The 25699-nt window shown below is 42.9% G+C and overlaps 1 protein-coding gene across 1 annotated transcript in view; it reads left to right on the forward strand.

Annotated features, from left to right (window-relative positions):
- Positions 1-1850: 1850 nt before the first annotated feature.
- GRAMD1C (GRAM domain containing 1C) overlaps positions 1851-25699 on the forward strand; it is a gene marked incomplete at both ends in the record, with an annotated part of 73020 nt that continues 49171 nt past the window's right edge. The window contains 3 exons of the mRNA XM_080918838.1: positions 1851-1877; positions 5636-5782; positions 18110-18194. Of these exons, the coding sequence (XP_080774964.1) occupies positions 1851-1877; positions 5636-5782; positions 18110-18194 (259 nt within the window). The remainder of the gene's footprint in view (positions 1878-5635; positions 5783-18109; positions 18195-25699) is intronic.

Here is a 25699-nt window from a genome sequence, read left to right on the forward strand (position 1 = left end):
AGCTTCGTTCTAGGTCTTTCGGGTCATGCATTCTGAGGAAAGCCATGGCCACACCATGAGGACTCAAGCTGTCCTGTGGAGAAGCCCCAGCAGAGAGGAACCGAGGCCCCAGGCCAATAGCCAGTGCCCGGCTGGCAGCCCTGTAAGTGAGCCTTTCTGGAAGTAGATCCTCCTGGCTCAGGATCAGACGGGTGGTTTGATGACTTGGGGCTGTCTATGGTCACCTAGGGCAGTCTTGTGAGACTCCAACCTGTGGAAACCATAAGAGACAGCGAATGACTATTCTCACTCTCTGATACTAAGGCGAAGTGTCATGAGGTGACAGTTGCCCAAGTACCACCGAGAGCCAAGGAAGAAGCAGGTCTCTTTTCTTCATTCTTTCTTTAAACCCCAGCTTTGAAATTCAGGACTGAGAACTGTATCTGTGACTGACCGCTTCTCCTGTTAGATCCAGCTCACAGTTCAGGTTCCTCTTTTTCTTTTTTGAGGGGTGCTGGTCTTGAGGCCTCAAACTCATTATGTAGCAAGGTCTAGCAGAGGCTAGCCTTGAACTCCCAATCTTGCTCCTCTCACCTCCCTAGTGCTGTGATTGTTGGCACAAGCCTCCCTGCCTAGCTGAGCTTTCTTTTCCTGTTGAACTCTGGTCCTTGTTTCAATTCTAAGTTTCTTACTCTGTGATCTTAAATTGCCCCTCTAGCCAGTCACCTGCCTTATACCTAACATTAGAACTGAAACCTGTTTCAACCCCAGTTCTAAGCACCTTTTCTTCTTCCAGTTCATTGCTTCTGTTAAGCATCCTTCCTTTAAGCCTAAGTAGGTGCTAACGCTATCCGAACACTTTCCAGTCTCCTTCCCACTGTTTTCTGTAAACGCTAACTTTTAAGGGGTGTGTGTGTGTGTGTGTGTGTGTGTGTGTGTGTGTATGTGTGTGTGTATGTGTGTGTATGTGTGTGTGTGTATGTGTGTGTGTATGTGTGTGTGAATACAAGGTTGTGTACTTAAGTGCAGCATTGGTAAGAAGCCAGAGGATCCCGTGGAGCTTGCCATTTGCCCAATGAGATTTCTGGGAAATGAACTCTGGTCCTTTGCAAGGACTGCAAGCACACCGAACCCTGAACCACGGAACCACCTCTCCAAACCCCGAGTATCTTTAATATAAGGTGGCAACGCTAGAGATCAGGCCTTGCCTCTCCACCGGGCTCTATCTAGTTCTGGTTGTTCCTAGTACTTGGTGGAGTTTGCTTAGTGAGTCTTATAGGTATAAAGAGAAAGGAAACTTTACCAGATGCTTTTGTCTTTTGTCCCCCCACCCCCCACGCTTGTGAGACAGGGTCTCCCTGTTGCCCCATCTGGTCTTGAACTTCATTGTGGTCAGGCTGGTCCCCAAGTCACAGTCTTCCTGCCTCCCCACTTCTTGGTTTATGGGCGTGTATTATCGTTCCGCCTGTTTTATTAGATTTTATCGCACAGTTAAATGAGGTCTAGTACAGTCATATTGGAGAACAACCATCCTATCTGCGGAACACCGTCTTCTGCCCACAATGGAAATTCTAGATCTATCAAAGAATAACAAACCCTCTGCGTTTCGCGGCAGACGCAAAATTAAGGCCCATCCCTGATCCCTACTAAAGGGTGGCTAACGCCCTGGCTAACAAATTAACCTTTAAGGACTTCGCCAAAGGCAATAGTCATTAATTGCCGCCAGAGGACGCAAAGCTCTCGGGCTGATCCGGAGTGGGGATTCCGAGGGCCGGTGTCGGGAGCGCGCGTCGGGCACGCGCCTGACCGTCCCTCTCCCGCCCCCGAGCTCGCAGGGACGCGCGTGCGGGGTGCCGCGGGAGTGCGCCGCGATGGAGGGCGCTCTGACGGCCCGCCAGGTAAGCAGCCTCGAGGGGCTGGCTCCCGAGAGGTGGCTTCGCCGGCAGTTTCCTCTGCCTGGTTGTTTGAACCAGCTCCGATTATGATAATTAATTCCTCCCTTTCCCTCTCCTCCGTACTCTTTGGCGTAATTCGAAAAGTTGTTACCAAGGAAACAGTTTCCTGTGTCTCCCGCGAGCCTGTTCCTGGCTAGGTGATGGAGTGTTAATTTGGTCCCCAAGATGCGGGAGTCCAGATGTCTCAGCCCCAGAACCCCAGTGAGTCTGGTTCCATTGTTGTGATTTTGACTTGGTATTCCTCTTGCCAGCGTCCCTTCACCATTGGCCGTTTGTTAAAAGAGGCTCACAAAGTTTAGGTCCCCAGACTCTCAATCAAGTTTTTTTTTTTTTTTAATTTCAGTTAGTACTGTCGTTTGTTTATTACTGCCTTATCTGACAAATGGAAAAGTTGGGTATTAGTGTTTAGAGTGAAAGACTTTTGTTGTGGTGTTACTCGGTTTCTCAACACTACACTCACTGTATTACGGTGTGTGTGTCTAGAATAAGATAGTGAACCTATTGGCCAAGTAATGGGAGGGGGGTGTTATCCCTTCTGTGGAATTAAGGAGACTGAGTTAGGGTGAGTGAGTGACTTTTCCAAGTCACACAGCTAACACAGCACTAATGTTGCCACATGCAAACCTTAAGGGTGTGAAATGATGTGTTCATTACTGACATAATTGAGGTCTCTGGGCAGGGCAGGGAAGGCCTTCCCAGAGCAAGATGAAGAGCCTCCCGGGGCTTACAGATCATGTCAGCCTGGCTGGTCAAAGAGCCAAGGAGCCCAGGGATCTGCTTGTCTTCATTACTCCAAAGCAGGGGTAACAAACATGCCATGGTGCTGGGCCTTTGTGTGTGCTTGTATGTGTGTGTATGGGGGGTATTAGGGAGGGTCAGGGGGTGAATTCAGGTCCTCCTTATGATGCTTATGAACTGTGCTAGCTCCTCAGAACTATTTAATTGGATTTTATCGTAAGACCACCGTGCTTCCTCTGAAACTTAAGCCCTGAAATCAGTGTGGAAAAGTAAAAGTTCATTAAAAACCTTGCTCAAGAACTCAGTAGTATTTTGATAAACAAAGCTTTGTGTACTACAGGTATATCTAGAACTCTGGAGAGGACCAGGAGTGTCTGCTAGGCTTTGTCTTGTGGATTTAGTATGTACAGACATATATGTGACCTCGCTTTATACTTCAGGTATCAGCGAGCTGTTCATTTCACAGGGGCAGCTTCTCAGGCTAAGATCCAAGGATCTATAAAATGTACAGATGTAGCCAGCTGTTAGCCAAGGCATTTCACTGCCAGTGTTAAGAGGACTTCCTGAAGTTTCAGCCAGTTGTGCAAACCCTTCAGGCATGCCCTATACCAAGGACGTCTATTTAAGGGAAAAAGCAATAGTCTGCCACAGAACTCCAACACATGTGGCCATGTGGCCTGATGCTGTTCAGAAAGTGTTCAAATGCCCATGGATGTGCACCCAGTTAAACCCAAGTTGCTTTTCGGGAAGGCAGAAGGTCCAAGAGAGGAATGACCTCTCCTCAGGACTTTGGCCTCTGTGTAAGCAAAGAGAGGGGAAGGCCATGTCCTCACGCAGTAGTTGCATCAAACCTAGATTTGGCTCAGTTGAGCTCTTGCCTGTAAAGTTTGCATTTGATAGTGCTGTGTCAACTTAACAGGATCTAAACTACCAAAGAGACAAGCCACTGGGCCTGTCTGTGAAAGGCAGACATCTCACAGTTGTAGGAGACCATGAAGAATTTTAATAAGGTACTATTCATTTATTTATGTCTGTGATCACCAGTGTGTGTGTGTGTGTGTGTGTGTTTGTGTGTGTGTGTGTGTGTGTGCGCGCGTGCGCGCGCGCCCGATCCTGCCATGTTGCATGTGTTGAGGTGAGAGGGCAACCCGTGAGGTTAGTTTTCTCCATCCACTTCATGGTTTTTGGGTATTGAACTGAAATCTTCAGGCTTGGAAATGAAATGTTCTTACCTGCTGAACTGTTCACCAACCTAGGGCAGTGAGGTTGATGGTCAAAGTCAAGGTGAAGCATGCCCAAACAAAGTCGTTGTTGTTTGTTTTGTGTTAAGAACTCCCCACAGATCATGAGTGATAACTAGTTCATACTGATTGAAGCCATGAAGATTTGCTAGCCTTTCTCAGCAAGCATTGATGTTAACTCTGAAGCTATGTTACAGAGACAAAAAGTCAACCTTTTTGTTACGTTATTTTAATGACAGAGCTGGAGAGATGACTCAGTGGTTAAGAGTACTTGTTGCTCTAATGGAGGGCTGGTGTTCAATTCCCAGCATCCACATGGTGACTCACAACTATATGTAACCCAGTTTCAGGACATCTCAGGGCATCAGGAATACACACAGTGTACAGATACACATGTAGACAAAGTACCATACATCTCAAACAAGCAAACACATAAAAAATTAGAGAGACAATTCTGAAGATTGGGGAGAAGAGGGAATCATATAACATTGCTTTAATAAATACTGTATTTCTAACTGAATCAAATTACAGATGCTTTCTTGTTCCTTCTCCCTGTATCCAGCTTTGTCAATCCCCCCTCTTTGTGGTGGGTGCATTTCATGTGAAGCACATCTTCCTTACCCTACCATAGTTTGTGAATCTTTCCCTCTAGAGAGCCACAAACCAGCGTCACCAGGGTTGGCGCTTTCCATGTTTACTTCCGAGGATTAAGAGACCCGGGGTTAAGTTGGATTGACTTGCACATTTGATCTACTGCCTGGTGCCTTGTGTGCTTTCCCTCCTGTATCCCCAAGGGATGGTCTTGCTATAACAAAGGCAAAGGAACAGCAATAGTGATGTTGGTGGGGCCTGGCGTGTCACAATCTCTTATAATGCCTGCTGCCCATTACCCTTCCTGTCCCTTCTCCAAATATTACAGAAACTTCTCCAAAGTGGTCATACTCCCATTACACTGCATTTTTAAAATGTTTAATTACTGTTATTTTAAATTATTGTTGAGTAGCAGATCATGAATTTCTGGAGGCTAAGAACTTTGTGGTACTTACTTTTGTATTTCTAGTACCAGCTTCTACCTAGCAAATGGTTGTGGTTGGAAGATGCTTGCTGCACTGTATAAATGACAAATGGTAGGAAGCAAAGCATCAGTTCCTGTCTTTTGTGAGCATATATGTGTTTGTGGTGTAAGGGTTAATGTGGGGTGTCTTCTCAGTCACCCCCATCCTATATTTTGATAAAGGTCTATGTTGAACCTAGAGCTCACCGATTCAACAAGACTTATTGGCCACTGAGCCCCAGAAAGACCTGTTGCACCACCATCTGCACCTGTGCTAATGCCCAACGTATCTGTGGATGCTGGGGGTTTGAACCTGAGTCCTCATCCTTGTTCAGGAAGCACTTTGTCACCTCTCACCTCTACAGCCACTAATTTCCATCTTCTAAGTGTTACTTTTTTTTTTCTTTAGAAGTTAATTTATTGGACTAGCAGGATAAAGATAAAGGTGCCTACCCCAAACCTGACCATGTGAGTTTGAGCCTCAGGACTCACATGATGACACATGTGATGGACACACGTGATGGGCACACACAAATAAATAATTTAAGATGTTTATAAAAAGAAAGCTTAAAATGAATCTTAAAAGTGATTTATATATCCAGAGCATGTTTCTATTTTAAAATGTCACTTGTCAATAAATAACTTAAATTGTTGGCGTCTGTTTGCAGATAGTAAACGAAGGGGATTCAAGTCTTACCACAGAGCTACAGGAAGAGCCTGAGGAAAATTCCAGCCCTGCTGTGGATGAGAATATAGCATCAGCCAAAAAACAGGGACCGAACACACACAACTGGAGCGGTGACTGGAGCTTTTGGGTAGTATCTTTTAATCTTGAATACAAATTCTCTTTAATTCTTCAACAGTTCATTTAATCCTTTGTGATTAGCTTCTAGATTTTAGATGTTGTGACTTCAGAGACCCAATGACATTTCTTGTTATTTTTCGTTTTGGCCACTAGAAAGCGCTGTTGCCTGGTTGATGGCGGGCATTTTTCTCCTTGGGAAAATACTGCCATACAATTGGATTGTGTGCTTAGTGTTATCAGCCGTACTGGAAAGATGCTAACATCGTATAAACCATGTTTCTAAGTCTTACTCAGAAACAAGCTATTTTGTGTAATTTTCATTCAAGGAATCAGTTCCCGTGGCAAGCACAGCTGAACAATGCACGCTCCGCAGTGTGTAATGGCTAGAAGATGGGTTTTTAAGTTAGATCTTCAGATCCATTTTAAGTATCACTCTGTTATCCCTCCAGTCTCCCCACAGAAAGAGACTTCGACTTCCTGGTAGGCACACTGAAACTGTAGACTGTTGTAGTAGAAGGAGTCTGTCACTGTGTGAATGCTAACATTTGTTATTTTAATGGGCTCATTCCAAAGCCAGCAATTCCTATGAGGATTTTGATATTTGATAGAAATATCACGCCTTACAGCTAGAAGTGAGGTTTAAGGAGCATCACACAGCACTCATGATTCCAGTGTTGGTTTATGGGAAACCAATCTTGGCTATTCTGCATACTTAAAGGACATTGTATCAACAGGTTATAAAGATTAGCACACAGGCTGTCGTCCTCTCTATAATTAAAAAGTCAGACCATGGCTGTTGCTGACTCTTCACACAGCTAGCAAGTTCTTACTTCTTAGTAGTAAAAAACTTAACATCATAAGGTTATTATTATTATTTTTTTGGTTAGTCATAACCTAAGGAAAATATGTTATTTCTAAGAAAGATACTAAAATAAAAGAAACAAAAATTACACTATTTGTATCAACTATATCATTCTTTGTCACTTAGAAAAAAATTTGTATATCATTTAGAAACATTTCAGGGGGAGAGAGAGAAGCAGCCTGTGTGGTCTAGGCTGGCCTCCTGTTTGCTTTGCAGCTAGGGCTAGCCTTAGACTCCTGAGCCTTAGGGGTTTTCCCCTTTTATTGAAAACAGATTTTTTTCCTCCTTACATAATATATCCTGATTGTGGATCCCCTTCCTCTACTTTGCCAGTCCCTCTCTACCTTCTCTTCTGTCACCACATCCTTTCTGTCTCTCATTAGAAAAGAACAGGCTTCTAAGGAATAATACTAAATATACCCACATAAAAGATAATAAGATAAATAAAAACTATTGTGTTGAATTTGCACAGGACAAACCAATAGAAGAAAAGGAACCCGAAAGAAGGCACAAGAATCAGAGAGCCACTTGTTCACACACTTGGGAGTCCCATAAAAACAATAGACTAGGAGCCACAATCCACACACAGAGAACCTACATGCTGCATGGGTGCAGAGCCATGCAGGCTCTGTGCTTCTGCCATTCTCTGTGGGTCTGTATGAGTTTGATCATGTCGCCTTAGATGGCCTAGTTTGCTTGGTGTCCTCTGTCCTCTCTGCCTCTTACACTCTTTCTGCCTCTTCTTCCCTTGAGTTCCCTGAGCTCTGAGGAGTGCAGGGAATTTGATGGTGACTTCCCATTTAGAGTTAAGTGTTCCAGGGTCTCTCATTCTCTGGGAATTCTCTGTCTAAGCTTATCTTTGTAGCTGATATTATGAGTTGAGGAAACTTTATAGGCCCAAGGGTTAAGTAGCTATGGCTATTCTTGGATGACTTAAAGCAAGACAGTGTTTCAAACGGAAAGAGACTTTAGGAACAAAGGGGGAATTGTGTGTGCACTGGATGCTTGCTTCTGAAGGTGTATCAGGGACAGCAGGACCAGACATCATCATCTTGGACCTAATGACTGGATTGAGATGTTCATTTTTTTTACAAGATGTCTGGATGATTTACATGTCTTAAAATTCAAAAAACACACGTTGAAAGCATCAAAGGTCTTCATTGCGTCTGTTTAGGTCTCTAAGATAATTTCATAGTTTTAGAGGAATTTTGTATAAATCCACATAGAATGAACCTAAAGATCAGAATGGCATCTCGAGAATCTGAGAGACTCTCCCAGAAGTTAAGGAACCTCTGGAACTTACCCAAACACCAGAACACTGTAGACCAGAAGCACTAACATTAAGGGCCTTTCTCAGGCTAACCATACTTCGGGTGGCTGTAGCTGTGATTCGCCACCTCTTCATCCCAAGTTCCTTCACATGCTTTTGCAAAGGCACATGCTGTACCTTCATATGACTGGCAGCTCTGGCAGTGCAGGAGGTTTATCTGCAGAAGCATTGCCACAGATAGGTGGGCAGTGTGTCGCGCTGTGACTTTAAGACAGGAGCAGCGTGCGTATATGTTTGGAGGCTTCCTGAGCGGTAGGGGTTGGAGAGAGGGGGAAGAATGGGGTTAACTATAGCAGTATATGATCTACTTTAAAAAAATTAAATAGTCCACGATTGAAGAAACTTGTTATGCAACACACAATTGGACCATGACCAAGAGAAATGATGTTTCGGAAGTCTGAAAGAAAACTTATTTTCAGCCACTTTAATCCATCTGCTTCTACCATGGATTTTTTCCACGTTTTTCTTTTCTTCCTTATTCTGCTGACAATGTCAGAAAATCAGTGTAATACAATAAGAAGGCAGCGTTCCCAGAACCCAAAGTCAACACCAGGAAGACTTGGTAGCATAGCAGGAATGTCCTCATGAGGCATGACATTCGGTGTTTAACCAAAATCAAGGATGTCAGGACCACTTCAGAGTCAAGCAACCAAGAGCTGTGTCCTCTTTCGCTTTACAAAGATTACATGTGTCTGCCTCTATAAAAATACAGCTCTAACGAGTTTTTTTAATCTAAATTTCTTTTTGTAATGGAAGTAAAGCCCAGGCCCTGGCACACCTTAGGACTGGGCCTCACGTTTTGGCTCTGGTTCACAGCTCACGGTTCATGTGCTGGTTGGCTCGAGCAAAAGTAGATGAAGTGTCTGGTTTCATGTGGCATCATAGCTACCAAAATTTCTTTCCAGGATGCGGTCCCAGATAGGGTTGTCCTTCTTGTTGAACTCCTTGCAATGGGCTGTCTGGTCCTCCCTTGCTTCCTCCTTTTAATTCCACGGATTTAACCCTTGGACTTTCGGATGCTGAGTAAACGCTCCACCAATGGGCTAGACACCCAGTCTGCAGCAAACTCTGTGTCATCCGAAGGTGTCCCCAACTCCTGACTACTGTCCTGCCCTGAGCCCTGCTGCTGCTCCCATGATCTGAGTTTTTGATCTCACCCTTCTTTCCCACAGGGTTACTAGGGAATGTATAACCAGTGTAGGTCTGGGGCTGGGGCGGGGGGGGGGGCAGACAGGCTTCCCCACACCCTTTGTGCCCGTGGGAGGAGCTGCGGTCATTCCCAAAGCTGTGGCACAGCCCCTGGAAGGTGTCTGATAAACAGGTCACAAACTTCTTAAGGTCTGATGTTTCAAAAGCTAAGGAAAATCAGTGATGAAGAATAACCCATCCGGGCAGCTGTTCCACAGTAGTGGCCTTGGAAGGCAGTGTGACGAGTGAATCAGCTTGAAGATAAAACCCTGGGGATAAAGCAGAGACTGCTCTGCCCCTGGTGGCTTCTCTGTACAGTGATCTAGGATGCCCCACAGCCCACCTGACTTCAGTGGAATCACTTGTAAAATAGAGATTGAGACCCAGTCTGACAATATAGGTCAGTCCGAATGGTATGCAGCTAGAAAGTGTGCTAATATTTGTCTTTCTTGTAAGGCTGCTTAAATGCAGGCTATTGGTATGATTAGGTCTCCATAGTCGCTGATATCAAGAGCTGTAGCTTCAGGTTTTCTACTTAACTCTTGTTATCAAAGCCAGGCTATATGAGTGTATGTATATATGTATCTATTTATGTATACATATTGCAATGTTTAATCCCAGACTATGAGAAATGACTTTCATTGTCAACTTTTATACCTCATGAAACCAAAAAAAAATGGTAACAAGTGAAATTGAAAATAAAGTTAGTGGCAAATAAATATTTATGGTTTTTTTTTGTTTGTTTTTTTGTTTTGTCTTTTACCTGTTAGTAAAAGACAAGGCAGCAAGGGGGAAAAAAGATAGTTTTATTTTTTGTCTTACCAACTAAAATAATGACATATTCCATGTGGACTAAACTCCCAGCGGTCTGTTTGTTGAGTTGGCTCTCTCAGTGATGTGCAGTTAGCCAGCAGCGAGTGTGGCGACGGCCTCTGGGACTTTGTGTTGTGTGTGTTTAGAAGATGACTTAACTGGATTGTTAGATAGATTGTTAGATTCTGTGGACAGGCTGTTGATTGTTGGCCACCCTGGCCCACGCTGATATTCTGTTAAATTTCTCTTAGAAAATGTTTGTCAACTGTGCAGACTCATTTCCTTCGTGGCTGGCTTAATTGATGATTTTATTTTAAAAGTGAACAAATTATAGTTTTTTTTCCTGACTTTTGTAACTAAGATTAAAGTCCATATATTCTCCCTCAATCACCGTGACTTTTAAAAATCCTAACATAGGATAGGGGCGATATAAATCTTAGATGTTTGATTTAGAAAATAGGAAAAGAAGATGAAGTAGGAGAATTTTTTAAGTGCTTAGAATTCAAATTAATCGTGCCCTTCTATTCCTTTGCTCTAACACATTTAAGAATAAAACATACACACTTTGGAACACTATGCGCAAACAACGATTAGCATGGAGAAAGTTTTAAACCGACCTCTAGGTCACAGTCCAGTTGTAATTTCAGTTGTCCAAGGAACCAGGAGCCTCCGCTCCCTGCTCCCTCTCTGAGGGACGGTCATGCTCACATCACCCACACCTAAGGAGTTCTGCTTAAAAGTGGGGAGGGAAACTCCCTGTAGGCCGGATGATTAGGCACACATAGGGTTAATTAAAGCTGTACTATACATTTTGTCAAACGAGGCCAAAGAGGCCACCGAGGATTAATTAGTGTTCATGTGATGTACTTTGGCAAGTTTGGAGGAAAGCGTCCCTGTGGTCGACCTGTCATCTCCCTTCCAAGTACAGTCCATGTTTATTCAAACCCATGAAGTCTATGTGCATTTTACTATGATGACTTTTTAAAAAAAGAAGTTTTCCTTCAGAATAATTTTAAACTTTATTCTACTTGAAGATGTTTGTGTGTGTGTGTGTGTGTGTGTGTGTGTGTGACTGATTTATAAGTTGAGGAGGTATCTTCTGACATTTTTAGATTTAACTATAAAGAAGAAGGAGTATTTTTGGCAGCAGGAGGAGGGGAATGTTTAAATTAAATAAGCACCTTAGTAAAACTATCAGGAGATGTGGAAAACAATGTAAGCTCTGTGTGTGTGCGCACATGTGTGTGTTTGCTATATGCATATATGTGTTGGTGTTCACGGGTGTGAAGGCAGAGGTTGATTCTGGCTGGCTTTCCTAGGTTGGTTTCCATGTTAGTCTATGTTTTTAGATTTAAGTCACATTTTTTGAGGCTTATTTGTTTTTATAATATATGTGTGGGTGTTTTGCCTGCTTTCATGTCTGTGCCCGTGTGTAGACAGTGGCAGAGGACAGAAGAGGGCATCAGACATCACGAAACTGAGTTGTAGAGGGTTGTAAACCACCACGAGGGTACTGGGAATCAAATCCTGGTTCGAGAACACTAGCCTGGGTCTGAACTGCTGACTCATCTTTCTAGCCCAGATTTAACTTTAAAATAAGATTGTATATATGTACATGTACATGTTTGGACATGTATACCACAGAGTGTGTGGTCAAAGGTTAGCTTGTGTGAGTCTACTCTATGTGGAACCTGGGGGTCAAACTCAGATCATCAAACTTGGTGGCAAGTGCCTTTACCCATGAACCATCTTGCTGGCCCTAACCTGGAGCTCACTGTTTTTGCTAGACTGCCCCAGAATCTGCTTTTTTTTTTTTTTTTTACCTTGTCCCCAAAAGTTGAGGTTACATATGTGTGCTGTTGTGCCTGGCTTCCTATATATGGAAGTGATCCGAAAGTACTCGTGCTTGGACGGCATGCTTTCCCTCTGAGCCATTTCCCCATCCCTGTTACAGACATGTTTATAATGCTTATCTGGGATTATACGATAACAAAGAAAGTACTTCGGTTCTAGGAGGGAGAATGAAGTGATTACTAGAGTTACGGGCATGTGAGCTAATGCCAAGGCAGCCCTGGCACAGGATAGGAGATGATCCCTTACACTTATATGGGTTAGGATTGAGAATGCTTCATAAAGACTCTTAAAGGCTTGTACCATCTGTGAAATGTTGGCAAGGAGAGAAATCTACCTACATCTTCAAACTAAAGTCAAGGATACTCATCTAGCTAAACTGGGCTTAGGTGGCGTGAGTTTCTCCCTAGAATTTGGGGATTGAGTATTATACTCTGTTAGTGAGCAGAAGGAAATTCAGCAAATGACATACCTGGGTTCGAAAACTTATAGAATACAGCTAATGGAGTATCGGGGAGACTGTAGCTCAGCAGGGAGCACTGCCTTGCTCCCTGTGAAAGGCCTTAGATTTGCTACATAGACTTAACAGGTAATAGATAAAAGTAAGGACTTAACAGGAATAGATAAAAAAAAAAAATAAATGGGTAGTAAAGTTTCAAATGCCAGGCATATTTGAGAAACAGCAAATATAAGGGCTATGGAAAATCGAAGCTGAAGAAAGAAGTAGAAATAATAAATAGTATGCTATATATCTGAGTATTACTTATAACATACATATATATACATATATACATACATACATATATATATATATGTGTGTGTGTGTATGTGTATTATATACATCAGATTGTACCACTGAGAGAGAGTGAAAGAAAAAGATAGCAGATGTAAGGGAACTAACTGTCATCAGCATTGTGAAACAGAGCAGCTTCTGACATAAGGGTACCAAAGATCCGTCTCCTAGGCATGGAGGGGGTTTCAGAAGATGGACATGGAGAATGAGCAAGGGTAGAGAAGATGCATCAAATCTCGTGCTCCTGGAGGGAGACGAGAATTGGGGAGCTCAGCGAACCTCTCATGCAGGCAGAGCCACCAGTACGTTGGCAATGGTAAATGCAGAGAGAGAATGAGCCAAGATGAAGATTGTCCTGCTCAGTTTTTGGGTGTCTTTGATGTGCCATCATGTTCTAAGCTACTGGGTCTCAACCCTCCCGATGCCATGACCCTTTAATCCAGGCTGAGGACCGATGTTGTAAGTGAACCAGACAGCATCATACCACCCTAGACGTTACAGTGGGGGTGCAGGACAGATAGATGACAAATAAGCAAATGTGTCCTGTTATGTCAGGTCGTGACGGTGTGATAGGCACTATGAAAACAACACACGGAGATCAACGGGGAGGGAAAGTAACGTTAGCTCGGAGGCCTCAGCAAAGCCGCAGTGAGAAGACCCTAGGGATGGAGGAGAGAGGAGGGGAGAGGGAGGGGGGGGGAGAGGGAGGGGGAGGGACCCAGAGACAGAGAGAGACAGAGACAGAGACAGAGACTAGCATCCACATTGAAAAGATCCTTCAGGGGCTGGGTTTTTCTCCAACATAGTGTCAATGGCTGTATCTATCAGCCACTCTCTGGGGTAGGCCCCATGCTCAGGAGGGGTTGACCCAATCCAGACTGTTGTGTGTTACCGGCCAGAGAAGACTACCCAGTCATGGGTCTAAGCCAGTAGACAGTCTTTACTGAACAACTGACTACACTGGGTGTGTGGGATCCCAGTGTATCCCCGAGCCTTGCTCAGGGTGAGCTTTTAAGCACAAAAACCATATCCTGGGGTGACATACTTCAGTTAACAAGAACAGCTAGCCAGAAGAGGAACTGCAGAAGCCGAAAGCCAGGTTAATCCATTGAGAGACATTCTCAGAACTGTGGACTCTGGTGCATTAGACCTTTGTTTCTGTTTTGCCAGGTGGTGCTGTCTACACGTCTTTTACGGCCTGAATGGTAGTCAGCAGTGCTAAGGTCTGGGGGCCTGTGTAAAAAACAAACAAAAATGGTTTCCATGGATTTTGAGTGCTCTTGTTTTATTTTGTCTTCGTACTTTTTCTTTCTTTTGGGGTTTTTTTGTTTATGTGTCTTTTGAAAGAGAAAGGACATGAAGTTGGGTGAGTAAGGAAGTGGGGAGGATCTGGAAGGAGATGGGGAAAGAAAAAGAATAAGACCAAAATACATTGTATGAAAAAGATTAATAGAAAATTAAAATTTTTGGTTGAAAACATGGCTAATAAATCATCTGTTAGCTTATTTTGTATAGCTGTAATGAGACCACTGACAAGCTAATTTATAAAAGGAAAAAGAAAAAAAAGTGTCTCTCAGTTCCAGAGCTTTGGAGGGTCGGTAGTCGGTGAGGCCGCAGTGTAGAGTGGTGATTATCCTATGTCTCTCTGTCGCTCTGTGCCCAGGCAGGACAGGAGAGCACAGGAGCCCAAACTCATTTCATAAGAAGTCAACTGTCTTGTAATTAACCTACTTCCATGACAGCAGTACCGGTGTACTCTAGATACTATTGTCCTGGAGAAGGAGGGTGTTTTTGTTTGCTTGTTTAGTAAGTACTGGGCATTGAACCCAGGTTGTCAGGGGCATACTAAGCAAGTGCTCACCATGAAACTGTATCCCTAGCCTTGGAAATTAATTTGCCTCTGTGTGTGTGTGTGTGTGTGTGTGTGTGTGTGTGTGTGTGTGTGTGCACGCGCGCGCGTGCGTGCTTATGTGTATAAAATCTTATCTATAATTTAAGCAGGCCTGGGATCACTAGATACCTCAAGAATCAAACTTGTGATAATCCTCCTGTCTCAGCCTTTCAATTACTAGGATTGTAGGTATGAGTCACTACTCTAGGCCGCAGTTTAAGTTTCTAAAATTTGTAATCTGAAGTACTGATTCAAACAATTTATACCAACACAGTGGAAGAAATCTCCAAGCCCTGATGGTTTTACTGAGAAATCCTAAAAATCTCAGTCAAAACACTCAATTCTTCTTCTGCATATTTTTCCAATATTTAGATTTACAAAGAACAAGTCTCATTTTATTGTATTAATCAAATTTTTCCAATATTGTAGTATTTTACAAACTGTAGGTACTTTGTAGATGCTCTTTTTGAAGTTGAGGAACTTTACTTTGTATTCTCAATTTGGGAATAGTTTGTTTTAATTATAGGTAGACATTGAATTATCTAAAGCGTTAGTTCTAGATCAAGTGAAATAATATAATTTTTTATTCTTTTTTTTTTTTTTCAGATGGTCTTATTGACTAACTTTTGCCTGCTAAGCCAGCCCCGGGTCCCTGGGTCATATTGTATTACTTGTTTTCTACATTGCTGAATGGTATTTGTTCATATTTTGAGAATTTTTGCAACTGTATTCCAGAGGACATTTTTCTATCATTTTCTGTCTTTGTAATATTTTTATCTTTACACAAGGAATTGGGATTTGTTCTTTCCTAACTTAATGTTTCAAAAAAAAAAAATGTGCAGAACTGGAGTTGAGGCTTTAAACATTCAAGCCTTCGGTGAAGCATCTAGTCTTGGAGATTTCTGTCTTGGGAACTTTGAAATTATAAATTCAGTTTCCTTGGAGGTTGTGGGCCAACCTAAACGAACTGTTTCGTACCGAGTGAGTGGTAGTCGCCGTATATCTAGGGGAGCCAGGTTGTGCACAAGGCAACACATTTGTGTATAGAGGCATATGGACACCCCTTGTTTCCTTTGAGATCTGTAGCGTCTACAGTGTTATCTTCTGTTTAATTATTAGCAATGATGATTCATATCTTGTCTCCTTTTTGCTTTTCTTCATTGGTCTTGCTGAAAGCTTGCTCACTCGGTTGGTTGTTTTAAAGCAATGCTCTCTCTCTCTCTCTCTGTGTGTGTGTGTCTCTCTCTCTGTCTCTCTCTCTCTCTCACTTATATGTTCTATTGTTTTTGTGGTTCAAATTAAAAAAATAATTTACTCCCTTCTTTATTACCTTTTTTTCTTTTTTTACTTAAAACAAATGGGTTTTTCCTGCTCTGAGTTCTTGAGCATGGCATTTAGGTTATTCCAGACGCTTGCTTTCTCCCAGTTTCATCCTAACCTCTGCTGTGTAGTCGGACTACATTAACACACAGACTATGGTTGGACTGACAAATAGACATTTTATTGTCTATCGCTCCTGCTTCCTGTTATTTCTGCTTCCTTATTCTCCACTTATTTGTCTCTGTGTTAAATATTTTAGGCGATTATTTTAATTTTGATTCAAAATATTTTAAGGTACAGACATGTATGTGTGCAAGAATATGTGTGTGTGTGTGTGTGTTTGTGAGTGAGCATGTGTTTATTTATTTGTGTGTGATTTCAAGGCATAACTTGTGGAAATCTGTTCTCTCCTTCCATCAATTTGGGGTTCTGATTATTGAGCCAGCTCATCTAGCCAGAAAGCAAATACCTTTGCCCCCTGTTCCAGTGTTATTCTGTTGCTGTAACAAATACCACAAACAAAACCAGCTTAGGGAGGAAAGGCTGTATTCGGCTTCTTCCAAGCAGCGGCCTATCATCCGAGGCCGTCAGCTCAGAGACTCCAGTGGGAACTCAGGGCAGCAGCCATGCTCCAGGCCTGTTTGCCTGTCTCTCTCAGGGCCCTTCGCCACAGGGCCACCTGCTGGGGAAGGCGCTGCCCATGGTGGGCCCGCCTGCATAAATTAATAATCAAGCCAATCCTGCACAGACAGGCCAGTCTGATCAAGGCAATTCCTCTACTGAGGCTTTTGTCTCAGATGGCTCTGAGCTGTCAAGTTGACAGTTGAAGCTAGAACAACCCTGACCCATCCTCTCAGACCCTTAAGTTCACCAAGCATGGTTTTCTTTAGTTCTTTGAACATTTGGGGGATGATTTCTTTGATGTCTTAGGCTCTTAAATCCAGTGCCTGAGGCCCGTCAAGGATTGTTTTTATTACCCATTGATTTTTTTTCTCTTTTTTTATTTTACTGCCCACTGGATGATTCCAATTGTGTGTGTCCTTATGATTCTGTGGATTAGAAGTTATCTCCAGAGGAGTTCCAGGTTCCTGCGCCCTGCTACAGAGAATTCACCAGAGACAATTAGATAGAGAGAGAGAAAATGTATTCAGAAAGAGGCAAGCTGGAGCAGGCTTTGCCATTTCCCAAGGGATGTGGGCTTTTCTGTACATGATTTGTCTGTCACATGTCGTTCTCCATAGAACTTGTCGTGGTGTGTGTCATAGTATTGTCTGAACTCGGCACCAGGGTGAGATTTATTATTACTATGAGCCATGGGTTGTTTTCTGATGCTCTGGGGTTGCTTCTGCACTGTGCCCATGGCCTGAGCCAATCTGGGTTTGCCTCAGCCGGGAATTCCAGCCTTCCTCTTTGCCAGAGTGCTTTTTCCATATGCCAGTTTTGTGAGACTTTACTTACTTTCTAGGCCTCGACCCCCACCTGCCTCATTAACATCTCTGCATTGAGTGCTTTCTCCCTGCCCAAAGGATTGCCACTGTTGATTTTGTGTGTTTAAGAACTCGCTTAGAGTGAATCTGGATTTGTCCTGTGACCCATGGGAATGGACCTCTCTGCTGGATTTATTACTTATTGCTTTTCTCTCCTCTTTAAGGCCGACTTTCTAGGAGTCACCCTATATATCGACAAGTGATTGCTAAATATTATGCCCAAACAGAAAGACCCAGAAAGGCCTTTCCTTCTACGATCAGATCAGATCTTTATGTACACTAGTAAATGTAGCCTAAGTTGAAGCTCTCCTCATTTGACTCAGTTTCTACACAGTCTCCCTTCTCTTGTGTGTCCAGGCAGGAATGTGGAAGTAGCTCCTCAGGCTCTGTCTCCCGGCAGCTCCCCGTGTCTGCAGCTTTGTTTGGGAGGAACATATGGATGATGTCAAGCCCACACGGCCTCCCTTCCTTCTAGATCCATCTGCCAAAGCCCTTGCTAATCTTCCGCCTGGCTTGTTCCAGGTGGGACCGTGCTCTCAGACCGCCCAGCTGACTTTAGGGTTTTAAACCCCCTTTACTTCCAAACCCAGCTTTCCTCCTCTGTCAGCACAGCTCCTAGCTTTCAGGCCCGTCCCGAGTTCACAGATGTGTCACACGAAAGGCTTCTGAAATGTTCATGGTTCTTTCATATAAGGACATGATATTGACAGAAAGAGTATGACTTTTAAGTTTCATTTTGAAGGTGTTTTCTAAGCGATTACAAGTGTGAGTAAACAGAAACCTGATCTTTCTGTTGTTTCAGATCTCCAGCTCCACCTATAAAGTCAGGAATGAGGAATACAGACAGCTGTTCACACACCTGCCCGACTCGGAGAAGCTGATAGCAGGTACTCGGGACTCGGCAGACAGACAGACGGAACAGGACAGACGATGGCGTGGAGAGAAAGCTTAGGGGACTACTTTGTAAGGAAAGCAGCGTCCCATTTTACAGTTAGATGAGCTGAAGCCTCGTGTAACCAGGGGAACAGTGATTTCTGACCTCTGAGATACTACGAACTAAGAAGAAATGTGTGTTTGTGTGTTCATGGTTTTTCCCTCGTCCCTCTATCTAAAGCTTTGAAAGGAACATTTAGATTTGGTATTCGTCATATGGTAGCTCTCCTGAGAAAAATACACTCTTCAGCAAGTGCACTGAATCTGTCTTTGTACACACATGTCCAGGCATGTACATGTAGACATGTAGGTGTACATGTGTGTGGAGGCCAATGCTGAATGCCTTCCAAATCAGCTCACCTTATGTTTTGAGTCTGGGTCTCTCTCTGAACCAGAAGCTCACCAATTGGCTATGCTCCTTCTGCCTCCTTCCACAGGGCTGAGATTCCAAGTGCACTACCATACTAGATTTTTACATTTTAACTTAGTTTTAATATTTTTCTGTATATAATTGTTTTGCCTGTGTGTACAGTGCCTTCTAAGGCCAGAAGAGGGCATCGGATCCTTTAAGACTGAAGTTAGAGGTGGTTGTGAGCCACCATCTGGGGATTGAAACTGCCCCCTCTGGAAGAGTAGCCAGTGTTCTTAACCACTGAACTATTACTCCAGCCCCCACATCCAGACTTTGATATGGCTTCTGGGAAATGAAATCAGGTCTTATGTATCCAGGTTGGTCTTGAACTCACCATATCTGAGGATAACCCTGATTCCTGATCCTCCAGTCCCTGTCTCCCAAGTGCTGTGATTACAGACATATTTCACCCCACCCAGCAGAAGCCATGTATTTTTATAACAAAAATCTCAAATAGGAAGTTGAGAGAAAAGTGGTGGTGGGAAAGGAAGGATGTGAGGGAAAGGAGAGCCAGCTGTCGTTGTGGTGGAAAGCAAAGTGTTAATTGTGAAAAACGATTACAACCTTTTTTGCATGTGTTACAAATGTTCTTGCTAACCTCCCACTGAAACAGAAGGCTTTCCACAGAAACCATTCTAAAATGTATCCTGTTGGTTCCTACCATGTTTTTGTTTTGTTGAGACAGGGTCTTTCTGTGTACCCCTGCTGGCCTGCAACTTTCTATGTAGATCAGCTGGCCTCAAACTGGGAGCTATCCTCCTGCCTCTACCTTCTAAGCACTAGGATGATAGATGTGTTGTTACCACCCCCTGGTGATTTTTACTGTTTCAAAAGATACTAATTTCATTGTATAATGAAATACACTGGAGAGCCACCCAGGAAAATGGGGAGAGAGGAGTTGGCTCTTCTATCTGTATAATTTGGCCAGTATTTTGTCTTTTATACATTTTTCAGTGTGTGTGTTTGTTTTTAAAAAGTTACACATTTGCATCTGTTTTCCTGACTGGTACAGTAAGCATGTTTAATGTAGACATTTTGGAACCTGATATAAAGGGAGAATGGCTGTACAGGGAACATTTTCAGGATGTCAGGATGGTTCTGTTTGGTATTTTGGTGGTGGTTACATGACATGGTGGTTTATTGGCCACATCTTTATGGAGGAACTTCCTTGCTTAAAATTTTTAGAAATAACCAAGGTTGTAGCAATATCCAGGTTGTAACAATGACACTATTTGTGTTATAAACCAGTGAACCCATTCCAACCATGAGTGGCTCAGTATATATAGTTGCCCTTTGGTTGGATCCAGGAAGTCTCCTCAGATCCACGGATACTCAAGCCCTTATGTAAAATAGCAAAGCAGTCGCATGGAACCCAGGCCTATTCATTTATACACTTTAAATCATCTCTGGATTACTATTAATGGATCACACGATGTAAATGAGACATAAATGGCAGCTATATGCAAATGTAATGTTTAGAGAATCGTGACCTGAAATACAGTTTGTGCACGTTCAATACAGATGCAGTTCTTTAAGACAGAAGAGCTTAAACATACCTTTGTGGTTTAGTCTGTTTCGTCTGAGGAGGTAGAAGCCATAGCTATTGAGGGCTGACTCTGCCCGTCCATTCCCTGTCTTTGTCTGCCGAGACTCTGGCAGCAGGGAGCTCAGGTCTTGGCTTCTTAAAACACCCCTCTCCCCGAAGAAACTTGTGGAGCAGTAACAACTCAAGACCAGTGAGGACGGAGCCTGATATGGTTATAACACCAATGGTGGGTTAAGAACACGGATACAGGCAGCAGCTTGGAGCAGCGCCTGATGTTCAAAGTTAAAATAGCTTAAGCAACAAAATAACAACGATTCGGGATAACGAACCAAAGAAGCAAATAAATATCTAGGAGTCCATATTGCGATGAATAAATGCTTGAATAATGAAACAGTTATGGAGGAGTAACATAACAGTCTTCCCTAAACTTTCAGAAGTTTAGGGGCTGGCGAGACAGCTTCATTGAAGCGTCTGATGAACAAGCACAAGGCCCCAGATCAGTCCCAGAACCCGTACAAAAGCCACGTGTGGGGATGCTCTCCAGTGACCCTTCAGCAGGGGATGGGGCACATGAGAGACAGGCCAATCGGTGAAAGTCGAGGCCATGGCTAGCTGTCCTAGATAAATCGGTGAACTTCAGGCTCCGTGAGAGATCCTGTCTCCAAACAAGGAGGTGGATTGGTGGTTAAGAGCACTGGCCGGAGTTCAACTCCTTGCACCTACATAGCAGCTCACAACTGGCTGTATTTCCAGTTCCAGAGGAATGGACACCCTCATACAGTCAGACTTGCAGGTAAAACACCAAGGTACAGAAAGAAAGACACAGGAGCTGGAAATTAATTGTTTGGATTTGGCAAGTTAGAGGTCCTTAATGAGGAGGAAGAGGGGAGGAAGGAGCAGCAGCTGGGAACTAGTGAATACCTAGTTACACACCTAAAGCTAAGGTCTCTTCAGTTCTTACTCTCCATTCCTGTGTGGCCTCACGTCTGATACCCAGATGGATACAGTGGTACTGTCACAGTGAAAACCTTTCTCAAATGTGTGCATGCTAATGAAGCACTGTTCGGTGTTCAACATTGATAACCACGTTTTAAAGCCCTTAGCCTCCTCTGACTGATGCAGTCCTTGTAATTAGATTGCTAGCTAACTTTTCTCAAGTATAAGTGCAAAATGACAGCTGTTTCTAACAGTTTTCCAGTCCACATGCCAACTAGCCCCAGCCCCGTTTAGTTGTGAAATCAGGCACATTTGCGGTGGGGTGGCCATAAGCATCTTAGACTTAGGCCAAGCGTCTGCATTAGCATGGCTTTTTTTCTTTTCTTGTTAAAGATTTATCTATTATATATAAGTGCAGTGTAATTGTCTTCAGACACACCAGAAGAGGCCATCAGATATTATTACAGATGGTTTGTGAGCCACCACGTGGTTGCTTGGACTGGAACTCAATAACCTCGGGAAGAGCAGTCAGTGCTCTTAACCACTGAACCATCTCTCCAGCCCAACATGCATGGCTTTTTCTTTATTCTCAATACTCATTTGAGCCTTCTCTCTTTTATTTACTGATGTTGATCAAGGAAATATTTATTAATATATATAATGACCTTGAGCCAGTATTTCTCCTTGTAGACAAATTACACTTTAGAAGTATATCAATGCTGAATGGGGTGAGGCCCAGGCTGGGAGAGGGAACCTCGGAAGACATGATTAAGATATGAATAGCACATATATTTTGGAGCCGAGGTTTTATTCTTTATTCACTCATTTTATATGAGGGTTTATTCATTGACATCTGCTGCCTATCCTCTGAAACTGTATAAAGTCTTTCTGTCTGCTAATATGCCTTCCCACCCCACCCTCAGCACTGTTTTGAATCTAATTGATTAAGTGTTGTCCTTGTCATCTCTAAAGGAACTTGTACAGGGGAGGAAATAAACACATGTCTATCTACTATCCCTCCCAACGAGCACTGGTTTTATGCACTGCTGTTTTGTTTTTTTTTTTTTAAGTAGTGGTGCTCATACCTTTAAATTTATTTGTCCCTTTAAAAGAATTATTTGGAAATCTATTCTTTTGTGATGTTTTGTTCAAAACTTACATTTTGGGCACTCTGATTAAGCGAACAAGGTAGAGGTACAGAGAGGGCACTGTTATATTCAGGATGTGTAATCCAGTACAAAAATCTCTTGCTGACTCAGAATACCTCTCCACAATGCCAGGAGAATTAAAAAAGAAAAAGCAATCTGTTATTGATTAAACACAAACTAGAATTGGAGCCAGCCATGTTGATACAGGTCTGCAAATCTAGCACTTGGAGGCAGAGGGTGCCACGTTCCAGGCCAGCCTACGATAGGCAATGAGTTCATTACTAGTCGGAGGTTCACAGAGAGACCCTGTCTAAAAACAACAAAACAACAAACTAAACAGAACTCAGAACGTGCTGTGTGTGAGATCATAAAAGCCAACAGCCCTGCAGATACAACGGGCTGGAAACGGTCTCCTTAGGAGGGAAGCAGAGGCAGGCAGAGCTCTGTGAGTTCGAGGTCAGCCTGATCTACATAGTGAGTTTCAGTTAAAGGTACATTGTGAGAACCTGTCTCAAAAAATAAAAACTAAAGGAAAAAAAGAAAAAAGAAAAAACCCCACATTCTTCTGTTACCTTCCTTATGGATAGTATGCCTAAGTTCTAAGTTCTTACTAAGGCAAAAAATCATCTTGCTTATTTAAATATATGTAAATATATGCTTATTTGAATATATATAAATATACTGTATTGATTTGCTCCTGGATTCCCTGCCTGCTTTGTTCTGTATCTTTTGTTTTGTGGTTACAAAAATAAACCTTAATAGATATTAGAGCCATTTAATTGAGCCATAACTGATCATGTTACTGCTACAAAACTGAAGGAAGCAAGATGTGTCGGACTGAGTTAAGGAACTTTGCTGATGTCTCAGTTGCAGTACAGCTTTCTTTAAACCTTATGAAGTTACAAAGTCTGTGACAACAACTTTTGATAAGCATTATTTTCTTATTTCATTCTGGGTGACTCAGGTTGTTAATATAACTGATCAGGTAGAACATCACCTCCTGAGATGGCAATTATTTTTATAGTAGATGCTCACTTATAAGTAGCAAACTTGGGAGCACAAAAAATAAATAATTTTTGCTCTTTTAAAAGAAAACGCTCTATCTATTGTGTGTGGTATAATACCTTTGCTATCTTTTATATGTATTTATTTTTCTTTGCCACAATTTTAAGCAATTTTACTGTGGTCTACATTTATTATGATAGCCCACATTCTAAGGAAGCCACATTTTAAAATTACCAAAAAGCCCATCAACATATATCAAATATTCTTCTGCTAAAATATTGTGGGCGTGGGTCTTTTTCAACATAATTAGTATGAAATAACGCAGGGTGCTCCCCGATCTGGCAAGGCAGGTACCAGTGACAGCCCTTGACACGATCCCCTTAACCTTACCCCAGCCCTATGGGGAGGAGCTAGCACTGTTATGAGCCAATCAGCTATCTCTGAAGTCTGAGAAACGTTGGATGATATGATGTTTCATTGAGATAAAGACTTCCTGACACCTAAAGGCAACCTTTAACCCCGTCTGCTTGGGACACATACATTAGTGCACAGGACACCTAATCTGCTTACTTATTTACTATTAGCTTGTATTTGGCAGCATCTCAGCTTTTTTTTTCCCCTGAAGGAAGTGTTGAGAAAGGTTGACTACCTTGCTCATCGCTTAGAATTTAGCACAACTAAGGCTAAATATTTTGAGGCTTAGTCAACTATTTTGTTGCAGCTGTTTTGAGACAGGGTCCCTTTATCTAGCTCTGGTTGCCTGGAACCGATATGTGAGGCTGGCATCGAACTCACAGAGATCTGCCTGCCTCCTGAGCTGGGGTTAAAGGTACGCACCACCATGCCTGACAACTTTTATTTTAAAATTAAAAGCTTACTTTGTGCAGTTATAAGATGTAGCAGTTGACAGAGTCGCCTCACAGAAGTTCTTCATATCTTGTACCATCAGTAGTCGGGAGCTGTGCTTTGCATTAGGCACAGAGCGAGAGCTTCATCTTAGAGGTCTGATAGTTGCTCTGGTCAGTTTTTAGCAACTGGACATAAACTAGAGTCATCTGGGAAGAGAGACCCTTAACTGAAGAATTGTCTCCATCGGCTGGCCTGTGTGCATGTCTCTGGGGGCTTTTTCCTCATTCATGATCGATGTGTAAGGGTTTAGCTCACTGTGGGTGGCTCTAACCCTAGGCAATCGGTCCTGGGTTGTATAAGAAAGCAAGCTGAGTAAGCCATGGGAAACAAGCCAGTGAACAGTGTTCTTCCGTGGTTTCTGCTCCAGTTCCTGCCATGACTTCCCTCACAGATGACAGACTGGGATTCGGAAGTGTAATCCATATAAACCCTTTCCTCTTTTTCCAGGTTTCTTTGGGCCATAGTGTTTATTGCAACAACAGAAAGCAAACTAGACCAGTTGTCTTTGTTTCCTTTTCAGTTAACAAAATACCCTGACAAAAGCGGCTTAGAGAAGAAAGGTCATTTCAGCTCACAGAACCAGGTCACAGGGAGAGCCTGTTACATCACATCCATAATAAGGAACAAGAGGAATGAACTCATGCTGGCTTGTGTTCAGTATTCTCTCTCTACTCTTAGACATGCTAGAATGGAAACCCAGGGGACAATGTTCCCCACAGTGGTCTGGTCTTCCCACCATAATCAGTGTAATCAAGACATGCCCACAGCCAATCAATCTCAACAGTCTCTCACTGAGACATGTCTAGGTAATCCTAGATTGTGTCACATTAACAATAAAGGCAAGGTCTCTTTATATATCCCTGGCTGGCCTGGAGCTCAGCCTCACAGAGATCTGTCTGCTTCTGCCTCCAGAGCACTGGAAATAAAGGGTGTGCCACCATGCCCAGCCTTTTACCTCTCAAATGTGTTGTGTGGTTTTTCTACCACGGGGACCTGTGCACGTACTGGTCTATCACAATTCTGTCAACTATTTATTGATCTTTGAGTTCTTTTTAAAAGATTATTCAGGGAAATCATTCCTGATAATTCTTCTCTATTTCTTTCCCCCTTAGCTGCGAAACAGCTCTTGTTATATGTTTTTTTACACTTTGGTTATCATCTTACTTGTTTTTGTATCTGTTGATGGTTAATCTTCATTGTCAACTTGATTGGATTTGGCATCTCCTAGGAGACACACCTCTGGGTGTATCTGAATGTGGGTCACACCATCCCATCCATGAGCTGGGCCCTGTAATTAGAAGGGAAAGTCGGGGAAAGCAGCTAAGCACAGTGATCCCCCTTCTCTGCTTCATCTGATCCATCACTGGTCACCTACTCCCACCATGTCCCTTCCCTACCACTGGGGACTGTGTTCCTGAACCGCGGTAGTTACTTTTCTTGTTGCTGCTCTAAAATCCTCCAGCAAAAGCAACTGGAAGGAGAATGACCTCACTTTGGCTCACA

Source organism: Micromys minutus (assembly GCF_963924665.1).
Source record: "Micromys minutus genome assembly, chromosome: 7".
Classification (NCBI taxonomy): Eukaryota; Metazoa; Chordata; class Mammalia; order Rodentia; family Muridae; genus Micromys; species Micromys minutus.